The following is a 24,368-nucleotide window of genomic DNA, read 5'->3' on the forward strand; positions in this document are numbered from 1 at the left end:
ACTCTGTTTAATGCTCTTTTCCAAGATTAATTCATCTGTGTAATAACATGAAAACAGACTGGAGCACATCTTTGTCATACAGTACCCCTATTTAAAGTTGACAGTGTTAAGCCAAATCTTTAGAAAAAGCAGGCAGATTTTTAATGTCAAATTTGCTAATCTATCACAGTAATGCTTGCTCCTCCCAATAAAATTTTTAACTATTTCTGTTGCTTTTTCCACACTGTAACATCCTAATTCATGTCTTAACAAAGATGTCGTTTATTGTGATTTTCACCATTATTTTAATCCCGGTTAAAAGATACCCAGTTGCGTTGGGAAAAACGAAAAACCAAAATTGTGCTGTGGTTTATGCACACAACTACACAATGTTGCACAGTACCTGTTCAGAAGCACAATGGCTGCTTTTTTAATTCCAAAACTGATAAAGAAATGTCATGCTTTACCTGTGATTTCATCTCATAAAGTGTAGCATCCTCTGGAGTTAACTGAAGTGCTTCATCCCACTTGTGAATAGCCTCTCGGTACCTGTAGTTAAAACAATATTACAGTCTCACTATATTTAAAGATATTAGATATTTCTATTTATATCCTGACATTGTCCTAAATAAAGTGCCATGGCATCTCATTAGTGTTAATCATTTTTCTAACCACTTCGCTGTAAGACGTGCTGAACTGTTTTCAGGAACTGGCTATTTGTTCTTCTGACCAAATGGATGCTAAGTACAACTGGCCTCAAATGAATTCACAAGTCAACGTAGGAAACCTATGGCAAAGCAATAACTTAAAATTAGGAATCTTGGAGTTGAATTCCCCTGATTGTCAAAATCATCCTTAGTCAGGCATAAAGAAATATAACCTGAACCCAACATGCCTTGCTACAGTCATAATTTAAAATTTCTTTTCAGTCTAAAAAGACTGAAACATAGGAGTTGTTCTCCTGCATTTCTGTACTGTAAGGTACTAAAGACATCTGAGTAACTCTGGTATACAAATATAAGAAGTAAGTTGAAAGTAAATAGATACATTGAAACCACTGAACTTTGGGAAGGTATACAGTACCTTCATAATACGTTGCAGATACAGTCGACCAAAACCAATAAAAAGTCGGTCTCTGTCTTGAACAAAGAGGTAAAACTTGGACGAATGCCTACCAGAGTTTTGAACCATATTGAAAAACTTTAACAGCATGATAAGATGCAGTTACAGGGGTGCAGTCTTTCAGCCCTAAAGGTGGCCTCATATTAACATTAACGAGTCTGAGGTGCCACAAGTTCTCTGAATCTGTTTCAAAATCCACCTTTGTTATGGAACTGTATAGGAACTCTTATGTTTATACTAATTTCACTGCAAAGGTATGAAAGCAGTTACTCTTGATAGATACACACACTGCAATTTTAATATAGTATAGATAAAACTAAAGTAATTTTCACACACATTTCATACGGAAACAGTTATATATCTTCTCATACTCCCCATTCTTCCTTCCCTTTCCCTTCGCCATTTTTCAGTCCTCTGGCTTGTCTTATGCCTCCAGGTTTTCCAGAGCAGTCACATGAAGACTTCAGAAAGTTCTGAAAGTTCTGAACCAATTGCGAATAGAAGAATAGATCGGAAAAGCAACACAACTGAAGTCAAACCCTCATTATGATTCAGGTATCATTAGTTTGTAAGTGACACTGACAAGTATGATGTTTAATGTTCTAAGCAAAGGATGCTTCAATACATTTTCACATCTTCTCAAAGTTTACCCACCAGCTGTGCATTTGTAATCTCAGTTCATTCCCCATGGGCAGGTGTTCACACTAAAGGAAATTTCACCATATTTTCTACAGAAGTCAGCAGAAGCCTTACGCTGTCATTTAGTCAGCAAAACAACTTTTTGAGTAGAAGATTACAGTTTTGTTCAAGACCTAGCACAGACAGAGCACAATAAAACCTACATGAGTAAGGGATGTCTTCAGCTCAGTTAGGTGGTGTCCTGGCCATGCAGCAAGGTGCAACATTGTGAGTGTAGCAAAAAAGTTTAGAAAAAGATGATTTGATGATTTTGGAAAATAGAGCAAATAGAGTAACATCAGTAACCAGAAAGGAAGGAAGAACACTGGCATTCTGCAAATAAAAAGGTACAAGGTAAAAGCTGCATTTCAGGAATCTTCAATTTTACTTCTACGGAGGGCTCATGGTTGCTCACAGTACAAATCTGAATGTGATAAAAACTCATAGCAAGAACAGGCGACCTCTGATGGGAGTGTCAAATATAAGCAAATATTCCCCCAAATCCTGTTGGGTTTTGCTGCCAATTTGTCAACAGTCTGCTGACAGAAAAAAAAAAATGAGCAAGGGAAAAGAGACTGACCATTCACAGAAATGCTGTGCTACACGTGTTCTGTGTATGAACAGTACGTTACTCAACTCTGCCTGTGAGCCTCGGAAAGTGTGATCCAAGAGGACTGATGGCAGAATATCGGAATCGCTCCCCTGGACCAAGAACACAACAGAAGAGGGCTGCAGAAGGAAGATTTGTCTGCAGGTACACACTGCACCGCCTGCTCAGAATGACTGACTGCTGACTACCAGTTTACAGCGTGGAGATACCCACATGGCTGTGAAATACTGATCTTCTCAATGCACATATTTCCTTAAGAAGAAAGTCTGATAAAACATGACTGTTCTGTTCTTTTAATTACTCAGGAAAAGAGATGTTTCCATTGTTGTTCCAGGAACAACTAAGGGACACTGTTATTAAGAGAAAGTGAGCCATGCTGCTTGCTATAGTAATGCAAATTTAGAAAAAAAAATCCTTTCTATAAAGATAGCTCATTAATCAAAGAATTTTACACCTCATTCTTTTGAAGGAAAAAATATACACTGTATTAAATATCAAATACCTTACTGAAAAATTTGTCTGGGGATATAAGATGCAGTTGTAAAGTCAATGTAAAATAAATGTGTTAGAGAAACTATAAACCTTGGCTGAAATAAGAAGTGAGACAGCACAGGTGTAGTGTCATAAAATAAATTATTAAAAAATAGATTATTTTACTGTTTCTCAGTATCTTTTCTTGAGCTGAACTGAACGGTACCTTTACCCTTATAAGGAGGGAGAACTAGTTTTGAAAAGGAAAACTTCAACATAAATATGACATCTGCTTTGGGTTTAATTAACACAAATTTAATGAGCATGCCATTTGCTATGCCTATTTCTTTTATTAGCAAGTAAACAAGCTCACATACAGTCGAGTGACTAGCAGGTAATAAGCTTATGCACCAGCTAAGCTGCAAAAATCACCATGTTACGGCTGGCAAAAGTAAAGTAACATATTTTAGCTTTATGCTTTTCCACTGAGGTCTACCTGAACTTCTTCCCATATGTCTGATACGGAAAGAGAGCACACATATTTAGAACACATGCTATGGCACAGCTAACTCACAATGATATGCGTTTGCATCTTATGTCCCTTCAGAGAAAGGGATATGAAACCTAGCACTTAAAAAATTAAAATTACTTGTATCAAAAATATCTCAGAAACAAGAATGAGACTGAAAAAAAGTAGATCCATGCACTGGTGGTGGTGCTATAAAACTTTCTTCAGAAACCTCTAATATTTATCAAAGTGGAGATTATCCCAAGCCTATCCCAACCACCAGTTGGCTGGGGGCCTACTGACTGAAAATAAGCTTTGCAGATGAAAGATCTGGGGTTTTGGGGGACAAGAAGTTGAGTACGAGCCAGCAATGGGCCCTTGCAGCAAATAAGTCTAACAGCATTCTGGTCTGCCTTAGCATCAGCAGCAGATAGAGAAGTGATCTACCTCAGCTCTGGTGAGACCACATCTGGAGTGCTGGTTTCACTTCTGCGCTGCCCAGTACGACACAGACATAGACATACTGGAATGACTCCAGCAATGGGACATGAAGATGATTAATGTCTTGGAGCACCTGTCATATAAGGAGAGGTTGAGAGAGATGGGACTATGCAGCCTGGAAAAGGGAAGGCTCAAAGGAGATCTTATCAAAGTGTAAAAAATACCATATTAGGAAGGAGGAGGGGGGCAGTAAAGAACCAGACTCAGTCATGCCCAGTGACAGGACAAGAAGCCAAAGGCACAAACTGAAGTACAGGAAATTGTTTTTAAGCATATCTCTATTGTTGGAGATATCCAAAACCCAACCAGACAACATCCTGAGCAACTTGTTCTAGTTGACCTTGCTTTGAGCAAGGAGTAGAGTTGGAGTAGAAAATCTCCTGAAGTTCCTTAGGATTATATGATACTAAGAGATCAGCAACCTCAGCGATACATGATTTAAGGTGAAACATAATGATCTCTTGGCTAGATGAAAATAAATTTTAACCAAGACATAACCTTACAACAAATAGACCCATTAATTTTTAGATGTCTGGGATTACTATAAAAATGTATCTAATGTAGCAGTAAAGACACCACAGAATATTAATAATGGGCATATCTCGATTTTATAGAATATCAAATGAGTATTTCCACCAAAATTAAAACCCTTATCTTCAGATACACTGTAACTAAGCATCTAAACTCCAGTAATATAAAGCATTTTATGAAAAGACTATAATATTTTGGAGTATTGAATTACTGTTTATGTGAGTAGAGAGATGCAGTATACTTAATTTTGCCTATCCACAGCGGTTGCAGTAAGATAGTACAATTCACTACAAAACATCATACAATTATAACCAGAACTTAATTGTAATTTTCTCTTCTTTATTACAATGCCATAAAAAGGCATAAAATATTGAGAACTGGATACATCTGGGATGGCATCAGCATAGAAGACTTGATGGGTCTTGCCAATTTTTATTTAACAGCATATGAAATCTCATAGCTCCCCTAAAATACTAAAACTGCACTCTTCAGACGTGCTACTGACCATCTGGGAGCTATACAGACTTGGCACATTTTACTACAGCTTGCTAAACTTTTGAAACAAACATCTCATGCTTACACTTCACTTTTTCCAACACCACTTCTGGGAAAACAGGATCTCTTGACCTCTTAAACAAAATCACTAAAATTTATATTTCCATAAAAACAATCTGATACTTCTGGGTAAGAATAAAAACAACACCAAACCCTGTTCACGTTACAGAGATCAGTTTTTAAATCATACACATATATATAATGCTAAAAACCATCACTGCAGATCACACAGGATCTAGAGTCCTGTAGCTTTACTCTGACAGGCCTGCCACAGTTGATGCTTCAGGAAGAGATTGAGACAGGGCTCAGAGTGACACTGAAAACATCTGAAGATATGCTGAAGAGATGAGATGATATCAAATTCAGACAAAATGAGACAGGCCTGCAGAAGCGAGGAAAAGCACGGGAGTACAATGTCAGGAGAGGGGATGAGGCAATGTAACTCCTGGGAATTCTTAAGAGACTTGGAGGGACAATCCTACAATCAGATGTTGAAGGAGGATGAGGAAAAACACGATTAGAAAGAGCTAAGGAAAGGAAGAGGATAACAACATTTTTAAAAATAATACAGCTAATTGTCAAATACTCATATCATATCATAGAGGATGAACACGAATAGTCTGCGGCCACCAGAAACACCACCTAGAACAATTTTAATCTAGTGCAGAGTCAAATTCAGACTTTCATGGAAGCAAGAGAAAAAGAACACTAGTCAGTAATTATACAGAGGATATAAAAAGGAAAAGAGAACTGAAAAGCAAAGCAGACGTTGATTACAGGAACATACTTCCCTTTTTAAGCTGGGAGACGATGAAGGGCTGGACTGTGAGAGAAAAGATTCAAAGAACAGGTGAAGGAGAAAACTAAAACGAATAAAGGACAATGAACATAACGTGGCTTTTTTGTGTTTAGTAAATTCAGAGTCATCTAACCCAGCTAGGTTTTTACAGTAAAATACTTCCTCTGCTGGTAGTACAGCACTTTATAGAAGCATCTAGAGAAGAGCAGCATGCAGGAACAGGCAAAAGCAAATCGTTTGCTTAAGCGCGCACAGAAAATTCTTGTCCATACAGCATGTTTAACCTCACTGATAACCGTCACAAGATTGCTGGGTCTTTAAACACATGAAGTACAATAGTAAATGTTCTTTTGAAATCCTAGCAATTCTAAAACTGTTTAATTTTTTTTATTGCAGACAATTCTGACACTACTTATGAATCATCATTACTGCAACTCAAAAGCATAGCTGTTCTATGGTAAATAAAGTGTTATAAGTTACTTCTGATTATGCAGGGAGAAAATTAAAACCAGCTGTTTCACTATCTACTAAAAGTTCCAATACAATATTTCAGTTTAATGGGCTGATTTAGGTGTGGCCACACTAATCACCACACGTAAAGAGGTGCATGACAATTCTTCAATGGCAGCTGACCATATACATGTTCCTGCCCCACAGTAAAGGACAGAGATACACAAGCTTGCTCTAACTGCCCTTCAAATAGGTAAATGATGCTGAAGTGACCATGGGGTAAAACAGCATGCACACAGATAATGCACATCACTTTAAAGCATAAGTATTCATCAGAGTTATTACTCTTGCACATAAGTAGCGCATATAGTGAAAGCAAGTCCTATTTATACAGCTGAGTCTTTTCCTACACAGCAAATACGAAGTGCTGCTACAAGTCAGTCAGCTGAATATGCCACAAAATGAAACAGCTACACAAATATTTCAGACTTACCTCATTAAGAACTTCCACAGAAGAACACGATGGGAAATACCATTTCTTCACATGCCAAAAGCAATTACCACCTATCATCAGGCTAAACTACAAGACCAAGTTTTTAACATAAGTTCCACTCACCATTTACCTAATTTTTATTTCAGCCACACATGTAAATACAGACACTCTTTATCATTGCATCTATTGGGCAAATACGGCTTTGAAACTACTTTTGCCAAATAAAAGGTATGAAAGCCAACACTGGAGAAAGATGATCTCATTACCAGTATTCAGAAGCAAAAGCCACAAAATCAGGATTCTGGTACTGTTTCAGACACAGACAACCACTCTCACATGGGAATAACGTTTAATTTCCTCACATACAATATGAAAAAGTCATCTCAAAAAAAAAATCACTCACTGCTACTTCACAGTTATTTTATTGAGACCCAGGAATAGAATATATTGCAGTAAATAGTTTTAATGACAAATGACAGAGGAGTTAATGCAAGAGAGTACTAGATAACCATGGGGAGCGAACAATGCCTACACTTGACAGTCTGCCATAAGATGTCTTTTACAAATATATTTTGCATTGAATTGTGAGCTGAGGGCCCTGCTGCCTTTGACTTATTTTATACTTTTCTTTATAATCTGGTGAATCTCTGATTCATGGGTCCGCCCCACTCAGATACTGCACTTATCTGTAAGGACACAAGAAAATTTGTCTGCCAACCAATTCTCTTGCTAGCAACTGAAGATCACTTCCGTTCCTGTGCCTTGTAAAATGGCACTACCAATGTGTGCGATTTCAGGGCTGTGTCCTCATGGAGGGCTCTGGGAAGCATGTATGTGCATATGGTTGTGTTTATTCTTCAAACGTGAAATAATTACTTCAGCTCTATTACAGAATTATACAGTTGACTGACCAGCATTAGTTGAAGCAAGACCAATGCACATATTTTTCTTATAAAAAAAAAATCATTTTTATATTCAGGAAAAAACCAAACAAGTTCCATGCCACTAAAAACAAAACTTAGTTAAAGATGCCAATTGCATGCAAAATTCTAGAAACTGGGAGCTCTATGGTTTTGTTTCTAGCCTTGCTGCAGAATCTTCCTGGACCTGGCACTGCTACTTCACACTTTTTTCCCCCTGAAAATATGGATTTGATATAAAACTTATATAACACAGAGGAATTTACTTTCTTGCAATAAGATTACATCATGAAGACTGTCAGAAGCTCAAAGAAATATGCTGGTAATAACAAAGACTTCCTTATCTTTGCAAATGATCCTACAAAAATGCTCAAGACAGTCAAAATAACTGTAATTTTACTTGAAAAGTTCAGGCTAATTTTAATTATTTGTGGTAGCACTGAGAACTTTGTATTGTAATTTTTAAGTGAGAATGGTTGATAGCAGAAGTTCTCTCTACAAGCTGTTAACTTAGACACCGGGACATTATTCAGAGTTCGGGAACAGAACTGGAACCAGAATTGCTGGTTTAGTTTTGCCATGAAAAGCACAGGACCCTACTATCTCTGACTGCATACCCGATTAACTACAGAAACATTAACAGACAGACTGCAGTGAGAAATATTTAGATTTTTACCATGTAAAAGTTAAAAACTACAGTATGGATAAATGTTTGACCTTAAGGAGGAGTCAAAAGAAATAAGCTAATTCTACCTGTATTCTATTAACACAAAACTGTCACGTAATTACAAAATAGAACATAGAGAGGTGTGTAAAAACGCACCATGAAAGATGTGAATTCACCAGACAGTGCACAATATTTGAGAACTTCTTTACAGACCAGCAAACCTTTTACCAGTATTTCTCCAGTATCTATAGTTGCAAGTTATATAATATACCCGTTTGTCTCAAACACGTAGCAGAACAATCATTCTTCTATATAAAAATGCAGTGCTTACAACAGAGTTGTTGACACAGAGGAAGTAACAGGTAAATTCACACATACCAGAGTGCTTAAAAATAGAAGTTGTCAAGACCTTCCACACCACTGAGAAATATTCTCACAAAAGAGAACACTTAGTATGTCATACAACTCCTGTGTTCGCGAGCAGTAAAAAGAACAAATACGAATTATATACATGTAACTAAAAAATAATTCAATTCTCAAATGTTTTCACGTTCAATATTAGTGTCAGATAAGACGACAACTGGGTTTAGAAGCTGCTTTCCAACCATCTATAAACATGTGGAGTATTTTGTTAAATCCCAGCCTTGTAATTTAACATAGCATAATTAAAATCAGGTACTGACTATAATTTTATGGGTGAGAGCTCTGTAGGAAGCCAAAACAAACACTGACAAATAGGAGCAGAACTGAGGTTTACACATGGAAATTCAAATGAAGAACAGGAATACAATTTTCATTACTCCTGAACCTGCTGCTACTTTATTTAAGCAATAAAAACAGACTATCATAACCTTACAAGCTTCAAAAGAGAAGTAATGGTATAGTTTCAGTAAAATCAATTCACCATTTTAGTATTGCAAACAAAAGCTGCAAATTAATATAAATCAAGTATCACATATTGCAATAGTTGTCAGATTTTAAGTATTCACAGAGAAGTAATGTGTTTTTATTGTTGAAATGAAGTTTTAAATACAAAGCTTTAGTTCCTCAAAATAGTTTCAACAGTAGTTCCTCTGAAAGTAGCACAAAGAAAAATGTAGAAGAAAAATTGTTATGCTGCATTTGAACCAATTTTGAGGTTGCATTGTGGTCTTGAAAATTATTTGTTCAGATAGCCTTTAGAAACATAGTAGCAGAGCTAGTACCATCTGTTTTTTTCTTGGTTGAGTAGGCACTTAATTCTTTCAACTTTTTAATTATTTGTCCACAGATGGCTGACAGCTCTGTCTCTTTTACTACATGTTATAATCCTACTGGTTCTCAGCAACCAGTCATAGAAACTAGGGCAAGAAGTCACAAGCTGACAACTGCATCGAAAAAAAAGCACCAAAAAAAAAACCCAAAACTTTCTGGGATTTAGATACCAGTATTTGTCCATCTTTCTCAAAAAGACTTATTGCCAAAATATGATGCTCAAAGGCAGGGTATTAACAGGGCAAAACATATTAGGAGAGATGATACATAAAAAACAATAGTCTGCTCACTTTCAATTCTGAGCAGTTCCATTTCATCTAGTTAACATGCTTTTGTTACCTGTACTAAATAATGTAATTCCCCTTCATTTTCCTTCCCTATACTACTTCTGGCCTCAATTGTAAAAATGTTTGCTGATGTCAACATCATGGAGTAATAACGATAGAAGTTATATACAAAAACAGATAGAAAGAGATAAAGACAAAGGAAACGTAATTCTCTACAGCATTTTGAGACTTAAAAGGCAATTTTAATTTCTTTTTCATCAAAGTACCAATAAGTTAAATAGGCACGCCCTATTATATTAGAAAGTATTGATGTAAAACAACTATAAAGTACCAATGCAAATATTAGTCAGCAAAAACCATCAAGTCTTCTGAAACAAGTGAAATACAAATGTGTAATAATCAGTACAATCAACCTACAAAGGCATAATATACAGATTGTATATATACAGATTGTATAGAGACTGGATGTCAACATCCAGAACTAAAGGAATATATCAGACACTTCTAAATCCCAGGATGACTAACATGCAAATCATACACGTAGAAGTGGCAAGAAGAGCTGGAACTCCCACTACAAGCTCTGTGGAGACAAGGAGTGGTGAGCCTCAGTGTCACTAGGCAAAAATGTTCTGTAAAGGGACTCATGAGGCAAGTTTGTACTCCAGTTTCCATGACAGAGCTAGTTAGTCACTGACAAAGCTGCTATGTTACTATTGATAAGCAACCTTACAAGAACCAATAGATTCAGACGGATGATTTTTTTGGCAGCGTTATTTTGCATACACATAATTGTGCCTATGGAAAGAGAGTAACAGCAAGAGCTGTTTCAACTACCTCCTTCAATTTCTCTGGTAGCACAGCATGAGATGCAAAATAAAACACTGAAGATTCAACAGAAGATTAATATTTCAGATGTTTTTATTTACATTAATTACAGGATAGGAATACCTAAGCCACTTAGTCCACAGTATCCTATGTTTCTGAATCCTAACTTTAAAATTAATTCTTCCTCTTTGTCTTATTTTATGACTCCAATCCTACACTTTACCTAGCAGGGAACATCTTTAAAGAATATTTTGAGTTCTGGAAGGACTCCCTTTCACACAGAACCACAGAATGGTCAGGGTTAGAAGGGACCTCTGAAGATCATCTAGTCCAACCCCCCTGCCAGAGCAGGGTCACCTACAGCAGGTTGCACAGGATGGCGTCTAGGCGGCTTTTGAATGTCTCCAGTGTAGAAGACTCCACAACCTCTCTGGGCAGCCTGTGCCAGTGCTCTGCCACCCTCAAAGTAAAGAAGTTCCTCCTCATGCTAAGATGGAACTTCCTATGCTCAAGTTTGTGCCCATCACTTCTTGTCCTATCACTTGGCACCGCTGAAAAAATACTGTTGCCATCCCCATGTCACCCTCCCTTTAAGTATTTATAAGCATTGGTAACATCCCCTCTCAGCCTTCTTTTCTCTAGACTAAAAAGACCCAAGTCCCTCAGCCTTTCCTCATAAGAAAGATGATCCAATCCCCTAAACATCTTTGTAGCCCTTTGGTGGAATCTCTCCAGTAGTTCCCTGTCCTTGAACTGGGGAGCCCAGAACTGGACAAAATACTCCAGATGAGGTCTGTTCCAGGGCAAAGTAGAGGGGAAGGATGACCTCCCTTGACCTGCTGGCCACACTCTTCTTGATGCACCCCAGGATGCCATTGGCCTGCTTGGCCACCAGGGCACATTGCTGGCTCATTGTCATCCTGTTGTCCACCAGGACTCCCAGGTCCCTTTCCACAGAGCTGCTCTCCAGGAGGTCAGCCCCTAACCTGTACTGATGCATGGGGTTACTCCTCCCCGGGTGCAGTACCCTACACTTGCCCTTGTTGAATTTCATTAGGTTCCTCTCCACTCAACTCTCCAGCCCATCCAGGTCACGCTATATGGCAGCACAGCCTTCTGGTGTGTCAGCCACTCCTCCCAGTTTTGCGTCATCATCTATCCCTTCATCCAGGTCATTGATGAATATATTGAACAGGACTGGACCCAGTACTGACCCCTGAGGAACAGCACTTGTTACTCATTTCCATTAAAGTCCCCACAGATTTACCCCACAATTTCATACAAGGAAACAGAACAACAGACACTAGTTGGTTGCAATAATGCAAAGAGCTGTAAGGCACCTGTGAACTGGAAGATCCCTCCTTCTGGAGAAAAGAAGATGGAAGCAATCAGAGCTTGATAGCTTTAGTGTTGCATCTGGAGAAAGGACGCATGTCTCAATTAATTATAAAAACAAGCCCTTTAATGTATATGCCTTACTACCTTCTCTCCTTAAACATCAGGTTGATCCCACTCACTAGATAAATGTAATTAGGTCTTACTTGCAAAAGCCTCATTATCTGTCCGCAAATCCTTTCCTTGGATTTAACAAAAGCTACCATCCACAAACTCTGAGTGCCAATGAATTTTCTTTAGACTGAGAAATATACTCATTTTGGTGTTTTTTTTTTCCAGTTTTGCTCAATATTTAAAATTTCTCTCTCTCATTCTCAATTTGTTATCAGAATGTGATGACTAACTTGGGCATCCTCACAATAAGTTAAAATGTATTAAAAAACTATGAATTACCCAGAAAAAAAGCCAGGTTAAAGATTTCTCCTATATTTATGCAATGTTCCATGTAATAGTTGTTTATGCCAGTACTTTACATAAAAGTTCCTTAGGTTTTATGACAGCAATTTATTCTGTAAATTAATTATGCCATTTTAATATAGATTATTCTAATTTTAGTATTCATTTCTCTCATTTTGTATGTCAACAACACTTCTGAATTTTTTTCCAGTATTGCTTGGAATTCCTTTCTCACTTTGAATCCCACAAAAAAAAACAGCTACTAAAATAAATAATTTCTGAAACCTCATTCATTCAATTCCACCCACAATACAGAAGTATTGGAATTCTGCCACATTTTTGAAAGGCAAATACAAATGTCTTAAAGTTGTAGAGTCATTCTAAGTGAGTTTCCAAAAGTCATTCTGCACTCTCCTCATTTCAGATCTACTTTATTGCCCCTGCTTTGCACCAGTATAAAAGCTTTCCGTCTTACATCAAGTCAGCAGTCTAATCCAGGTTATGACCTGTCCAAACATTAGGTTTTTTAAAACACCAAGCATCTCCCCAGCCTAATTCTCCTTTTGGCTACAGGAACACAAAGAAGACAGCTTTACTTAGGCAGCAATAATACCGCCATATTGTAATGGTTTCACATGATAACTAAACTTAAACATCTCATGTATACGTTTGGACTTGGGAGAAGTTCACAGTCCTTATTTCACTACACAAGACAACGTTAGCAAATAGCTGAGATTCATACTGAGAGCTCTGCAAAGAGGTTTTTGAGTTTGGCAGTGAGAGAAAGACAGTCTAGCAAGGGCTGATTAAAACAAAACTTATCTTCTATATTGGAAAAATTTTATTTCAATCTCAACATGTGATCCCACCCCCCAGAATGCTTTATACAAACCTTTTCTTTATTAAGTACCAATTTAAGTACTTTTTGAAGTCTTAATAAATATTAATCAAATTCAGATCAGAAATGCTTTTTGAAGACTGAAACTTGAAATATTTCACTGAACTACAATTCTGTTTTAGAACATGCAATACTTCAAATAATATGTCCACGAAAATAAGTTATGTGTGAGATATACCTGACAAACAGAAGAGTTTCATTGACACATTAGATTAAAAACATTTAAAAACATCTATGTCAACATCCAAATACACCGAGGGTGAATTTATCATCCTCACAAGAGCCAATTGCTGGGAAGAGAAAAGCTTGTATTAAAGCTTCCGGACAAATACAGCTTCCTACAGAGAAGTCTAGGCTGCAGAACTCCTTTCAGTAAGTCTACTGAAACATATTAACATATTTAACAGGTGTCTTCCATTTTTAACAATAAAATAGGATTGTGGAGCCAGCTGAATACAAGCCATTATTCATCGCCAACATCTCTCGTCCAAATAAATTATTTTTTAAAAAAATCTACAGCTATTTTGTTTACTGCATTTTGTCTTGACTGTCATTTCTTAATTTTTGCAGAATACAAAAACCTTAAGCCACAGTTTACTACATTAGATTTCTGTTACCAGCTGACAGGTCAAAGACAGAACAAACAATGTTTTTTTAAGATTTGCCATTTAGTTGCAAGAGCCAGTAAAATTCCAGTACACACTAAAAATGGCAGCCTGTAATATTATCAGTTTGAACTGGCTTCAGAATATCAGACTTCAGCTCTTAATGAAAACAAAATTTCTATGATTTTTTTTTCAGAAAGTAAGAAAGAGGGGAGGGATACATTATCTCTGTCACTATGTGGTATTAGTGTAGCAGGCACCATCCGGAGGCAGAAAAGTACGGTTCTTTGCCTAAAATCTTTGACTTATGGTATTTAAACGTTGTATTAGAAAATTGAGCATGATATTTAAAATACCATGATTTTTCTCTTGAGATTGTAATTGATGCACTCATCACACAAATGACTGTCATAAGAAAAATGTAAAGTCTATCACCTATTTCATGTATGCCACATGGTTTACCAAAAGTACTTGTCAATATATGTTAACAATGTTGTTGTGTTATGACACTCTCTCTGCACCCATCCCCTATAAAAAAAGTGTACTTCAGTTATCTGCTGCTAAAATTAGAGACAATAACTGCTCTGCATATAACACATTAGCACAGTCCTCTATGAGCTAAGTAACAGTAATTTGTTCCAAGGTCCAGTGATAAAGGAAGAGAAGAATTACACTCACTCTCAAGGAGAATTTTTAAAGCGTAAAAACTGAAATGTCTGGCCTGTGAGTGAAAACACATTCACAGACATCCATTTCAAATTATAAGTGCAATACAGTAACAATAACACACAGGCAACAACTAGACAATACCACATAAATAAAAGAACTTGTCTCCACTTCCCGTGCTGTTTGGCCACTTATTGTAATACCAGTTTTCCTGCCTATTTTGGCAAATGCATTTGTGAACCAGATCAGAGCCAGTAACCAGAAAGAGGCTGTTTTTCAGCTAGGTTTCTTGTTCAGTTCAGCGGCAAACTGGGACTCTGACATGGCTCCCCCCCCAGGGTAAAACAAAAAAATGGGACAACTGCAAAGTGGTGGAAATGAGACACCAGGAGAGTTGGGTCATGTTGACCCTGACTGAAATCGGCTTAACCAGTGACGGAACTGCAACCTTTCACGAGAGATTTGACCTGTAAACAGCCAAAGCTAGGTAGCATGGATACGAGCCTTCGCTTTCAATTAACTCAGCCCTGATATAATTTAACAATTGTCTACAAAATGACTAAATAGTTAACTCCCATGTAAATAAATGAACACAACAAAAAAGCAGTATAGAAAGTAAAGATCCACAATAAATTACATTTTCACTAATTTGATGAGCAGATGGTAGCATACAATCCCCTACAAGAAATTTTTCTTTCGGTAGTACATTATGTTTTAAAGTCAACCCTTAAACAATTAACAGTCCTATAACAGTAAATATTTCTACAAAGAAAAAAAGAGAATGTACCGCTCATCATTTTCCCCACCCACTATTTGAACTAACCCTTCAAAAGACCTGACTGAACGAGATGTTGCTGCTGAAGAGTTTTTATTATGAGCCTTTAATGCCAAGCACCCCTTCCAGTTTAAGCATGTTTTCATTATACATCTGTCATAAGATGTGGAGGATGCCACTTCAGGAATGAGAAAACAAGTTAACATATATATGTATATATATAAACCAAAGATCTTTGTAACAAAACACATTTCCATAACCTACTTCTTTAGAAACAAATGCTGATGATCAGTTATGATCCCTTAAATTCAGTACGTTTTAATTTTAAAGATATGGACAACAGGTACACATCATGTTCAACAAAGATAAAATACAAAGGTTATGTCATTCAAGTAAAGGCAATGTCCAGTATATCTGGACAATAAAGAAAACCACAAAACTGTAACTTTAAAACAACTAAATACAATCACATTTTACAGTATCTAAATCACAAACGTAGTGTCATTAATTTAGGTAATCCTGGGCACTGTGACAGTAATACTTCAGTAGCGCAACTCTTGCCAGTGTCTGTCAAGCAAAAGATATGGAAAAGGTCCTAGGTTGTATTTCTCTGTAAAAACTGCTTAGATTATGAACGCAAATTACTAGATTTTGCTAAATTGTATTATACCATGTATGTCAATAATAGAATTTTCTACATTTAAAAGCTGCATTATTAGAATGTCTAACTGAAGTTATGGGCAAAATCTCTTAGCCCAAGTCAGAAATGTGTTCTTTAATTTGTAGATAGTTTAACTTTTGCATTAAAGTATTTACATGAATCTCTAGCTGCTATCTGTGAGTGCTGACCTCCTAGCAGAAATTGTTTTCTGCAGGATGGCGATAGTGCTGGTTTTGCTGCCACCACATCTACTATGTTAAAAGATGGTCCCTGTCCCAGGCAGTTTATAATAGTAATATGCAGCAAGAGAAAAGGAATGAAGACAGTTTCAGAGACCAGCTCTGAAAAGAAACAAGCCCATTGTGAGAGAAACTTTCAGTGGAGCACGTCACCTCAACACAACACTTCAAGGAAATGAAATGTACAGGCGCACTCTCCTGTAGAGTCGTGTATACTTTACAAAGCTAGAAATATGCCAGCACATGTGCTTTCACATAGTTTTTTTAATTCATTTTTAAAGCACAGCTATAATAGTGATAAAAATTTAATGTAAAATATTGTCATAAGTAACAAAAATAAGATAATTAAATAACATCTGTATTTTTATATTATTTATTTACAGTCCGTTATGTAGTTCCTTATAGGTCCTTAAGTAGTACTGCAGAGTTTTTCAGGGATTAGATGAAAATATTCTATTTGGTCATAAACAAAAGCTGTCTGGAAAAGTGCTAGGAATTAAACAGAAGCAACAGAAGTAGCTAGCTCCTGCCCTACTTACTGCTAAGAACGAAACACAATATTTTTTCTTAATGAAATGTAAAAATCAGAAGCAAGTATTCATTATTTTTCAGTAACTCCACATGCATTAGAAGGAGAGAGGAAAGTAATTGTCAGGTATGACTCCTCTATGCAGAACTATCAGCACCTGTTAAGTGAGCTGAATTATGTTGATACCTCTTTCTCCTCACATTGTGAAGAGACATGGAACAAATATAGATTCACATCTTGACAGCCAGCATGGCTTCACCAAGGGCAAGTTCTGCCCGACCAAATCCAGTGGCCTTCTATGACGGAGTGACTGTATCAGTGGACCAAGGAAGAGTCTACGGATGTCATATATCTAAACTTCTGTAAGGCCTTTGGCATGGTCCCCCACAAAATCCTTCTCTCTAAATTGGAGAGAGATGGATTTGATGTATGGACTGTTTGGTGGATGAGGAACTGGTTGGATGGTCGCATACAGAGGGTAGTGGTCAACGCCTCAATGTCCAGATGGAGGCTGGTGACAAGTGTCATCCCTCAGGAGTACATATTGGGACCAGTACTGTTCAATATCTTCATCAATGACACAGAGAGTGGAACTGAGTGCACCCTCAGCAAGTTTGCAGACAGCACAGAGCTGAGGGGTGTGGTTGACATGCCAGAGGGATGGGATGTCATCCAGAGGGACCCAGACAAGCTCAAGTAGTAGGGCCATGTGAACCTCATGAGGTTCAACAAGAGCAAGTGCAGGGTCCTGCACCTGGGCTGAGGCAAGCCCCGGTATCAATACAGGCTGGGGGATGAAGGGATTGAGAGCAGTTCTGAGGTATGGGTGGATGAAAAGCTGGACGGGAGCCGGCAATGTGCACTTGCAGCCCACAAAGCCAACCCTATGCTGGTCTGCATCACCAGAAGCACGGCCAGCCGGTGGAGGGAGGTGCTTCTGCCCGCCTACCCAGCTCTGGTAAGAAACCACTTGAGGTACTGCCTCCAGCTCTGGAGCCCTCAGCACAGGAAAGACATGGACCTGTTGGAGGGCCACAAAAATGATCAGAGGGCTGAAGCATCTCTCCTATGAGGACAGGCTGAAAGAGTTGGCGTTGTTCAGCCTGGAGAAGCGAAGGCTTCGGGGAGACCTTATTGCAGCCCTTCGATACTTAAAGGGGGCCTACAGGAATGATGGGGACACTTTTAGTAGGGGTTGTTACAATAGGACAAGGGGTAATGTTTTTAAACTAAGAGGGCAGACTCAGACTAAAGATAAGGAACACATTTTTTCCAATGAGGGTGGTGAAACACTGGCACAGGTTGCCCAGAGAGGTGGTAGATGCCCCATCCCTCGAAACATTTAAAGTGAGGTTGGAGCGGGCTCTGAGCAACCTGATCCAGCTGTAGATGTCCCTGCTCATTGCAGGGGGTTGGACTAGACGACTTTTAAAGATTCCTTCCAACCCAAACTATTCTATGATTCTATGATCTTGGCTGACTCCACTAAGCACCTAAAGTAATACAGGATGATACACAGGCTCCAATTAAATTATGTTTTCTACTTAAGAAAATATAAATATATATGTATATATGTAAATGCTTCTACAGTCTACAGTTGTTCCATGAATATTCCTTCTGTTTCTATTTACAAACACATAACTACATAAATATGCACACATTCAAATGCAGATGGATACTACAATGTAACAATTCAATATCCTCAAGTAACAATAATTCTAACAGAAAGATAGTCTCCAAAATTATTCAAATTCTGTGTACAGTTTAAATAATTTACAATTCTTCTTGCATGCACTCTCAGAAAAATCTGCACTAAATTAGGAACAGTTTCAAAGCTGAACTCCTGCTTTGCCAAATAATAACCAGTTACTGGAAAATAATGCTTGCCAGAACAAGAGGAAACTAGCTAAACTGAAGATGAATTGCAATTCAAACAAAAGGAACTTCTTAAATCAAGCATTCTGCAAAGAACTTCCTCCTTAATGAGAGAAGACAACTAGATGCTTCACCAGGAAACAACTCTACCAGTAAGCAATGAAAAACAATAAAGCAAGCAATAAAAACTAACTTAAAGACAAAATTGCCATGTTTACAGGAGGGCGTTAAACACCCTAAAACACTCTCTGCACTTTTTCTTTTTATTCTGTAGAAAGGTTATGAGGCCTGCAAAACAAACCATATGTTCTGACTAATAAGAGAGAAGCTGCAACATGTGCTTTTCCCAAAAAATGGAGGTAAGAAGCTCATACTTGTTCAGAGCGTTTTCTGTTTCAGCTCGTGCGTTCTGCACTCAAGAGTTACAGTTTACACACCCTTAGTCTCATTTTAGTGAGCGTATCATCTGTAAGGCGTTCTCAAGGAAGCTAACAGCAGGTAAGTTTATATATATACACACAACGGACAGTAACACTAAGACACCAAAAAACCTTAAAAAGTGATCAGGTTTTTTGACTGTAAGTCATGACCATTTTAATCAAGCCCCTATTTGCACTATACAATTTCACTCAGAGTGATAAGGAATGATAAGCCTACCGATTCTCTCTGCATTTTTCCATGACAAACCTTAGAAAGCACTCAACCTAATCAGAGCTAATAATTACTGAGAATAAAAATTTTCATTTTGTTTGGAGAACACTGGTATCGGTCATTCACTCTGAAATGAGGTAAGGACTATATGGAATAGCTAATTATACCTGGCATGTAAATTATATCCAAGACTGATACCAAATAGTTATTTTCAGCCTACAAGGAACAGTAGGAGTGACTACTTGTTACATTCTCCCAGTTTCATTATAAGCATTTTCCAGTGATTTCCCCTAAACTTAATTACAAAATCCAACTCTGTAAGGCTTTCAGATAACTCTTATGGAAGGGTCAACATTCCTGATGAAATATATCAGCAGCTTAACAGCTCCTATTCTAGAAGCCAGAAATAAAAGCTAAATTTGTAGACTCCAAGATTACCTACTAAATCAAGCCTTTAAATTTGCTAACTTTTAAAATACATCTTTGCTTTAAATAAGCTAGCGGACATAGATGAGATGAAGGCAGAGCAAAGACTGTCTATTTTTTTGCATCTCTCTTTGTATCCAAAGCATTCCACCAAAGATATATTCATAATAGTGAAACAAAATGAAAAATAAATATGAGAACAAAGCTGAATCTTCCAGGAAGCCTTTTTATTAACACTATATTATGTAAGTAACGTCAGTTTTATTGACTGAAAATTGAAAGGCAATTTCGACACGATGATCTTTGCCATTTGCCATGTTAGTTGCATCAAAATGAATTACCGAGATAATCTGAAAGCAATGTTATTACTTCAGAACTTTTCTACTCATTAGCAATCAAAAGTTTATCATCATCTAAACTTGAAAGATACAGGTAAATTGAACAAATACAAGTGTTATAAGAACACGACAGAAAGGCTTTTCAACTTTATTTAAAAAAGTATTACTCTTCTGCTCCATTTGCTAAATACGTATATTTTTATTTTTTACAACACAATGTACTGCTACACTAAACACGCTATTTATTTAAAGGAGTGTGCCTCTCATCATCTGACACTGACACCTGATGGTGTCTAGTGAGAAAGAAACTCAATTACAGCTTATATAGCTAAGGAATCATAAATCACACATGTTGAAGTGATGCTGGCATATTAGCATCAGGGGAAAAAAGTCATAACTACTAAAATGTGGAATAAGTAGCACTTCACAGAGATGATTTTTTTTAATAGATTAGACAATTAAATCAAGTAATTACAGAAGATTAATTCCTCTAGAAAAGTTCATGAAAATTGACCTATTATCTGGTCTGCTCATAGCATTTTGACATGCTCTTATTTAATTTGCTGCTGCAAAAGCTAAAGGAAAAAAAGAGTAAAACCTTATTAATCAGACTAATTTACACATCAACTAACAAAGTGACACCACCTATTAATTTAACATAGATGAATCTCTGTAAGCTCAGACAAAACATAAGAGTGTTCCAGTTGAAAATGTAATCTTCCCAAACCATTACCACCAGTACCAGTAGATACGGACATTTTTTAAGTGCAGTATGGAATAGTAAATAAATATCATCAGAAGCAAGAGTAGCATTAACTTTTATTTATCAAAATTGAAAAAATAAATGCAAATGAATAGGAATTTAAACCCAGTAACGTCGATTTGCAAAAAAAAAAATAATAATATGTATTTAGATGAGCGTTTTTTGCACATCTTCAGGGTACGTTGAGAAGAACTCTGTCTCCACCTACTGGACCAGCTACAAAAATGTTTGTAGTTGAAAACAGCACAGGGAATCGGATTGCAAAGCCATCTATATGAATACGCAACTAATTTTTGTTGAAGATACTAGTCGGACAGAAATTTTTCTTTTCCTTGCTGTTAGAGCTCTACACGACGTATGTTTGAGGACATCATACTTCATTGTTTAATCTCGCCTAAACCCATTCTTAAGCTTGTGTTCACAGCCAAAGACTACCTACTTACCAGTCAAAATACACTGTAATTGCAAAATACTGAGGCTGAGCACATTCACTTTTAACCTTTTGGATTGTGCTGGATTTAAAACAGTATAGGACTATCAACACACACAAAAAAAAATCTAACCTGGATTATGTTTGTTGGTTTTAGTTGGGGTTTTGGGGGTGGGGCGGGTGTCAGAATTTCCTAAGCCACGTCTTCCACAAAAAAAGACCCACTGGGATCATCAACCTAATTCAACACGTTAGTAGTGTAGTCTTCCCATCTTTCTCCCAGTCCCACAAAAAGACTGAAACATGGATCAGAAACTGTTATCTTCAGCACCATTTTTCTTCTGCCTGTGTCTCAGTCTTATCTTAACAGGTTCAAGCACACACGTTACAGTAGGTACAAATACTCCTCAAGCAGCTCCCACAAAAGCTGAAAACCCATGGAGGGCTTCTACCTCCAAAACAATTCACCCATGCCACTCCTGAGTTTGCCAATGGGCAAAGAAAGCAGGCTGTACAAATTCTGACTCCCAGGAAGCCCACTATTCCTTCTCCCCAAGAAGCACCAAGACTCACGTTACAAGCACAAGTCTACCTGATCTCACGCATCCACAGAAACAGACTTACTGCATACACAGAGTCTAATGAAACCATGGTGAGGGTGTAACACCATCACTGCCTTCCCTTACCAAAAAAATAAGTTAATGGACTAGCCAAGCATAAAGGTGGTAACCACTATTCTAGCTAAGTAACAGAGATCCACTGTTATTATTAATCTATCATCACTGATTGACGAATTGAATCATCATATTGATTTAGCCATGCACATTACCTCGGAATCTCTTTTCCGTAAGAAGTCAAGTTGAATTTATTACTTTTCATTCCTTATTTAGCCTCTTACTTCTTCTCAAGTCTGGTGTTTTTTTTTTTTTTCAGGATCCCCTTCTCTCCACTCCACAAGTAACACCAACTGAGATACCACCTTAGTTACCCTCTAGTGCTCAGTCTTTGCTTTTCTTTTGAGTTTCTTTAACAGAAAAGAGATCATTCTTTTACCTAAATGCTACATAACCCAATTCAAATCTTTAAACGTTATTATGCTTTGTTATTTCAGGAAACAATCTACATTAAGTATTTAATTATTTACGTGAGTCTGCTTATGCTGTACAAATGTATGTTCAAAAAACAGACCATGTAAGTCTGAAACACAATTACAGCAACCACCTTCCACCAGAGGGAACAAACATTCCTTTCAGTCTGCTTCCTCAAGTTCCCTGTAATGATATGTCAACTATTTCACCTGTTAAAGTAAGAAAAGCCTCCCACTGTAAGTTTAGCTTCTAATCTATGTGAAATCTTTTTTTTTTTTTCTAAGAGAAAGATCTGCCTGAAAGTTACATACCCTGACAGCACCATACTACCACAATTGCCCAAAGTGTACAGTGTGCTAGAGTAATTGATCTAAACTACATTTTCAAGTTAGAGATTCTGTTAGGCCTCAGATGTGTTAACACAAAAGAATGTGATAAGCTTCTCAAAAGCTGCATTTTAATTTCTTGTTATTTACTTCTTATACCTGTTATGAGCCATTCAGTGTTTCTCAGTAGCTTTTATAAGCAATTCTGATGAGATATAGTTCCCACTAAATTCTCAAAAAAAACTTAGGTTGCTACTTATGGATGGGTTAAGCCTTTGTATTGTTTTCTCACTGACAGATAAAGGAAAACAATTTCTAAGAGCAACTTAAGGTACTAAAAGCACCAAAAAATGCCTGCTGCTCAAAATAAATAGGCAGCAGTCTCTATTTCCCTGCCCTAAACCGCGTATACAACAGATTGTTTGCTGCTGTTCGGGAGATTTATTGCACTTTACATAATACACAAAACCAAATAATAAAAAAAGAACGCCAAAATCCACAGAGAAAAGATATAAAACATCCAAAGCAAAATACAAAGAAGGCAAAGGCAGATAAGAAAATAAGACAGAAATAAAAATCAATCTCTGTTTAATAGATCTAAGTGCAATAAACATTAGTGATTCATAGCAGACATAAAATGAAAACATGTAGAAATACTTTTGTTTTCTCAAACTTAGAAACACAACCTTTATATCCTGAAAAAGACAGAACAGACCTACCTTTCTGTAGACCACTGTAGGATTTATTTCCAGTGTTAAAAACAAAGATGTTAATGGACTCCTAATTTGTGTATTCTGTGTTTTCAACTATTAATATTAAAGTAACCGACTTCTGCAGCTACTGCATTAAAGGTATTGATGAATACAGTTGGAGCATGCTTAAAACTGATTTAGCTTAATTTGGTTTAAATGTAAAGTAAGCTTTAAAAGGCTTCAAAATTTTATTCAGCAATTATAGGACTAAGGAACACAGAACGATGTACAGAAGTGAATCACGCCCCCCCCAAAACACTGTCACCACTTGAGTGAACAGTAAAAAGAGGAAACTGTATTTAAATATTTGAACAGAAGCTTCTTCTCAAAGACTTTTTTCAAATTGTTTTTTAAATCAGACCAAACCACACACCCAGTGGGTTTATTATCATATATGAACTTGTCTGCTTTAAACTTCTGAGTTGTTCTCTCCTCCATATTGCCCAGGGAACCATTTTTTAGGACGAAATTTCTTAACACAAAAAAGTTTAACAGCACAGGAGCATATACTGACTTATGGAATTGTTTCTACCAGGACAATAATGTTATTTCTGATAATGGGACAATGAATAAAGCTGAGATGTTCATACAAGTAAAGTCAAAATACAGATTTAAATGTCAAGCATTCTGAAGATTTTAAGGGAACTATTCTTGGAACTCTTTTTTTTTCCTTCCAGGAAAGATCTTGCTAAACTATGTAGTTAATACATAATTTAGTCCCTCTTTCCCTCCCCTACTCCAAGGGTACTTTCTGATGGAAGCATATAGGACAACGGAATCATCTTTGCAATATCCTTCCAAAATTGCTGAACCCTCAAGACTCAGTATGGGTATCAGAAAACGTTCAGAGGAGCTACCTGAACCTGATGTTCCAAAAGCATTAGACTGATGAACAGTGCGTTAGC

The 24,368-nt window shown here is 37.1% G+C and overlaps 1 protein-coding gene across 2 annotated transcripts in view; it reads right to left on the reverse strand.

Moving 5' to 3' along the window:
• Positions 1-24,368, reverse strand: part of TTC33 (tetratricopeptide repeat domain 33) — a 43,920-nt gene that overhangs the window by 18,142 nt on the left and 1,410 nt on the right. For both annotated transcript variants that reach the window (XM_082497690.1, XM_082497691.1), the window contains exon 3: positions 447-528. In XM_082497690.1, coding sequence (XP_082353816.1) covers positions 447-528 — 82 coding nt within the window. The remainder of the gene's footprint in view (positions 1-446; positions 529-24,368) is intronic.

The sequence above is a fragment of the Vanellus vanellus genome (assembly GCF_965231255.1).
Source record: "Vanellus vanellus genome assembly, chromosome: Z".
In the NCBI taxonomy this organism is placed as follows: Eukaryota; Metazoa; Chordata; class Aves; order Charadriiformes; family Charadriidae; genus Vanellus; species Vanellus vanellus.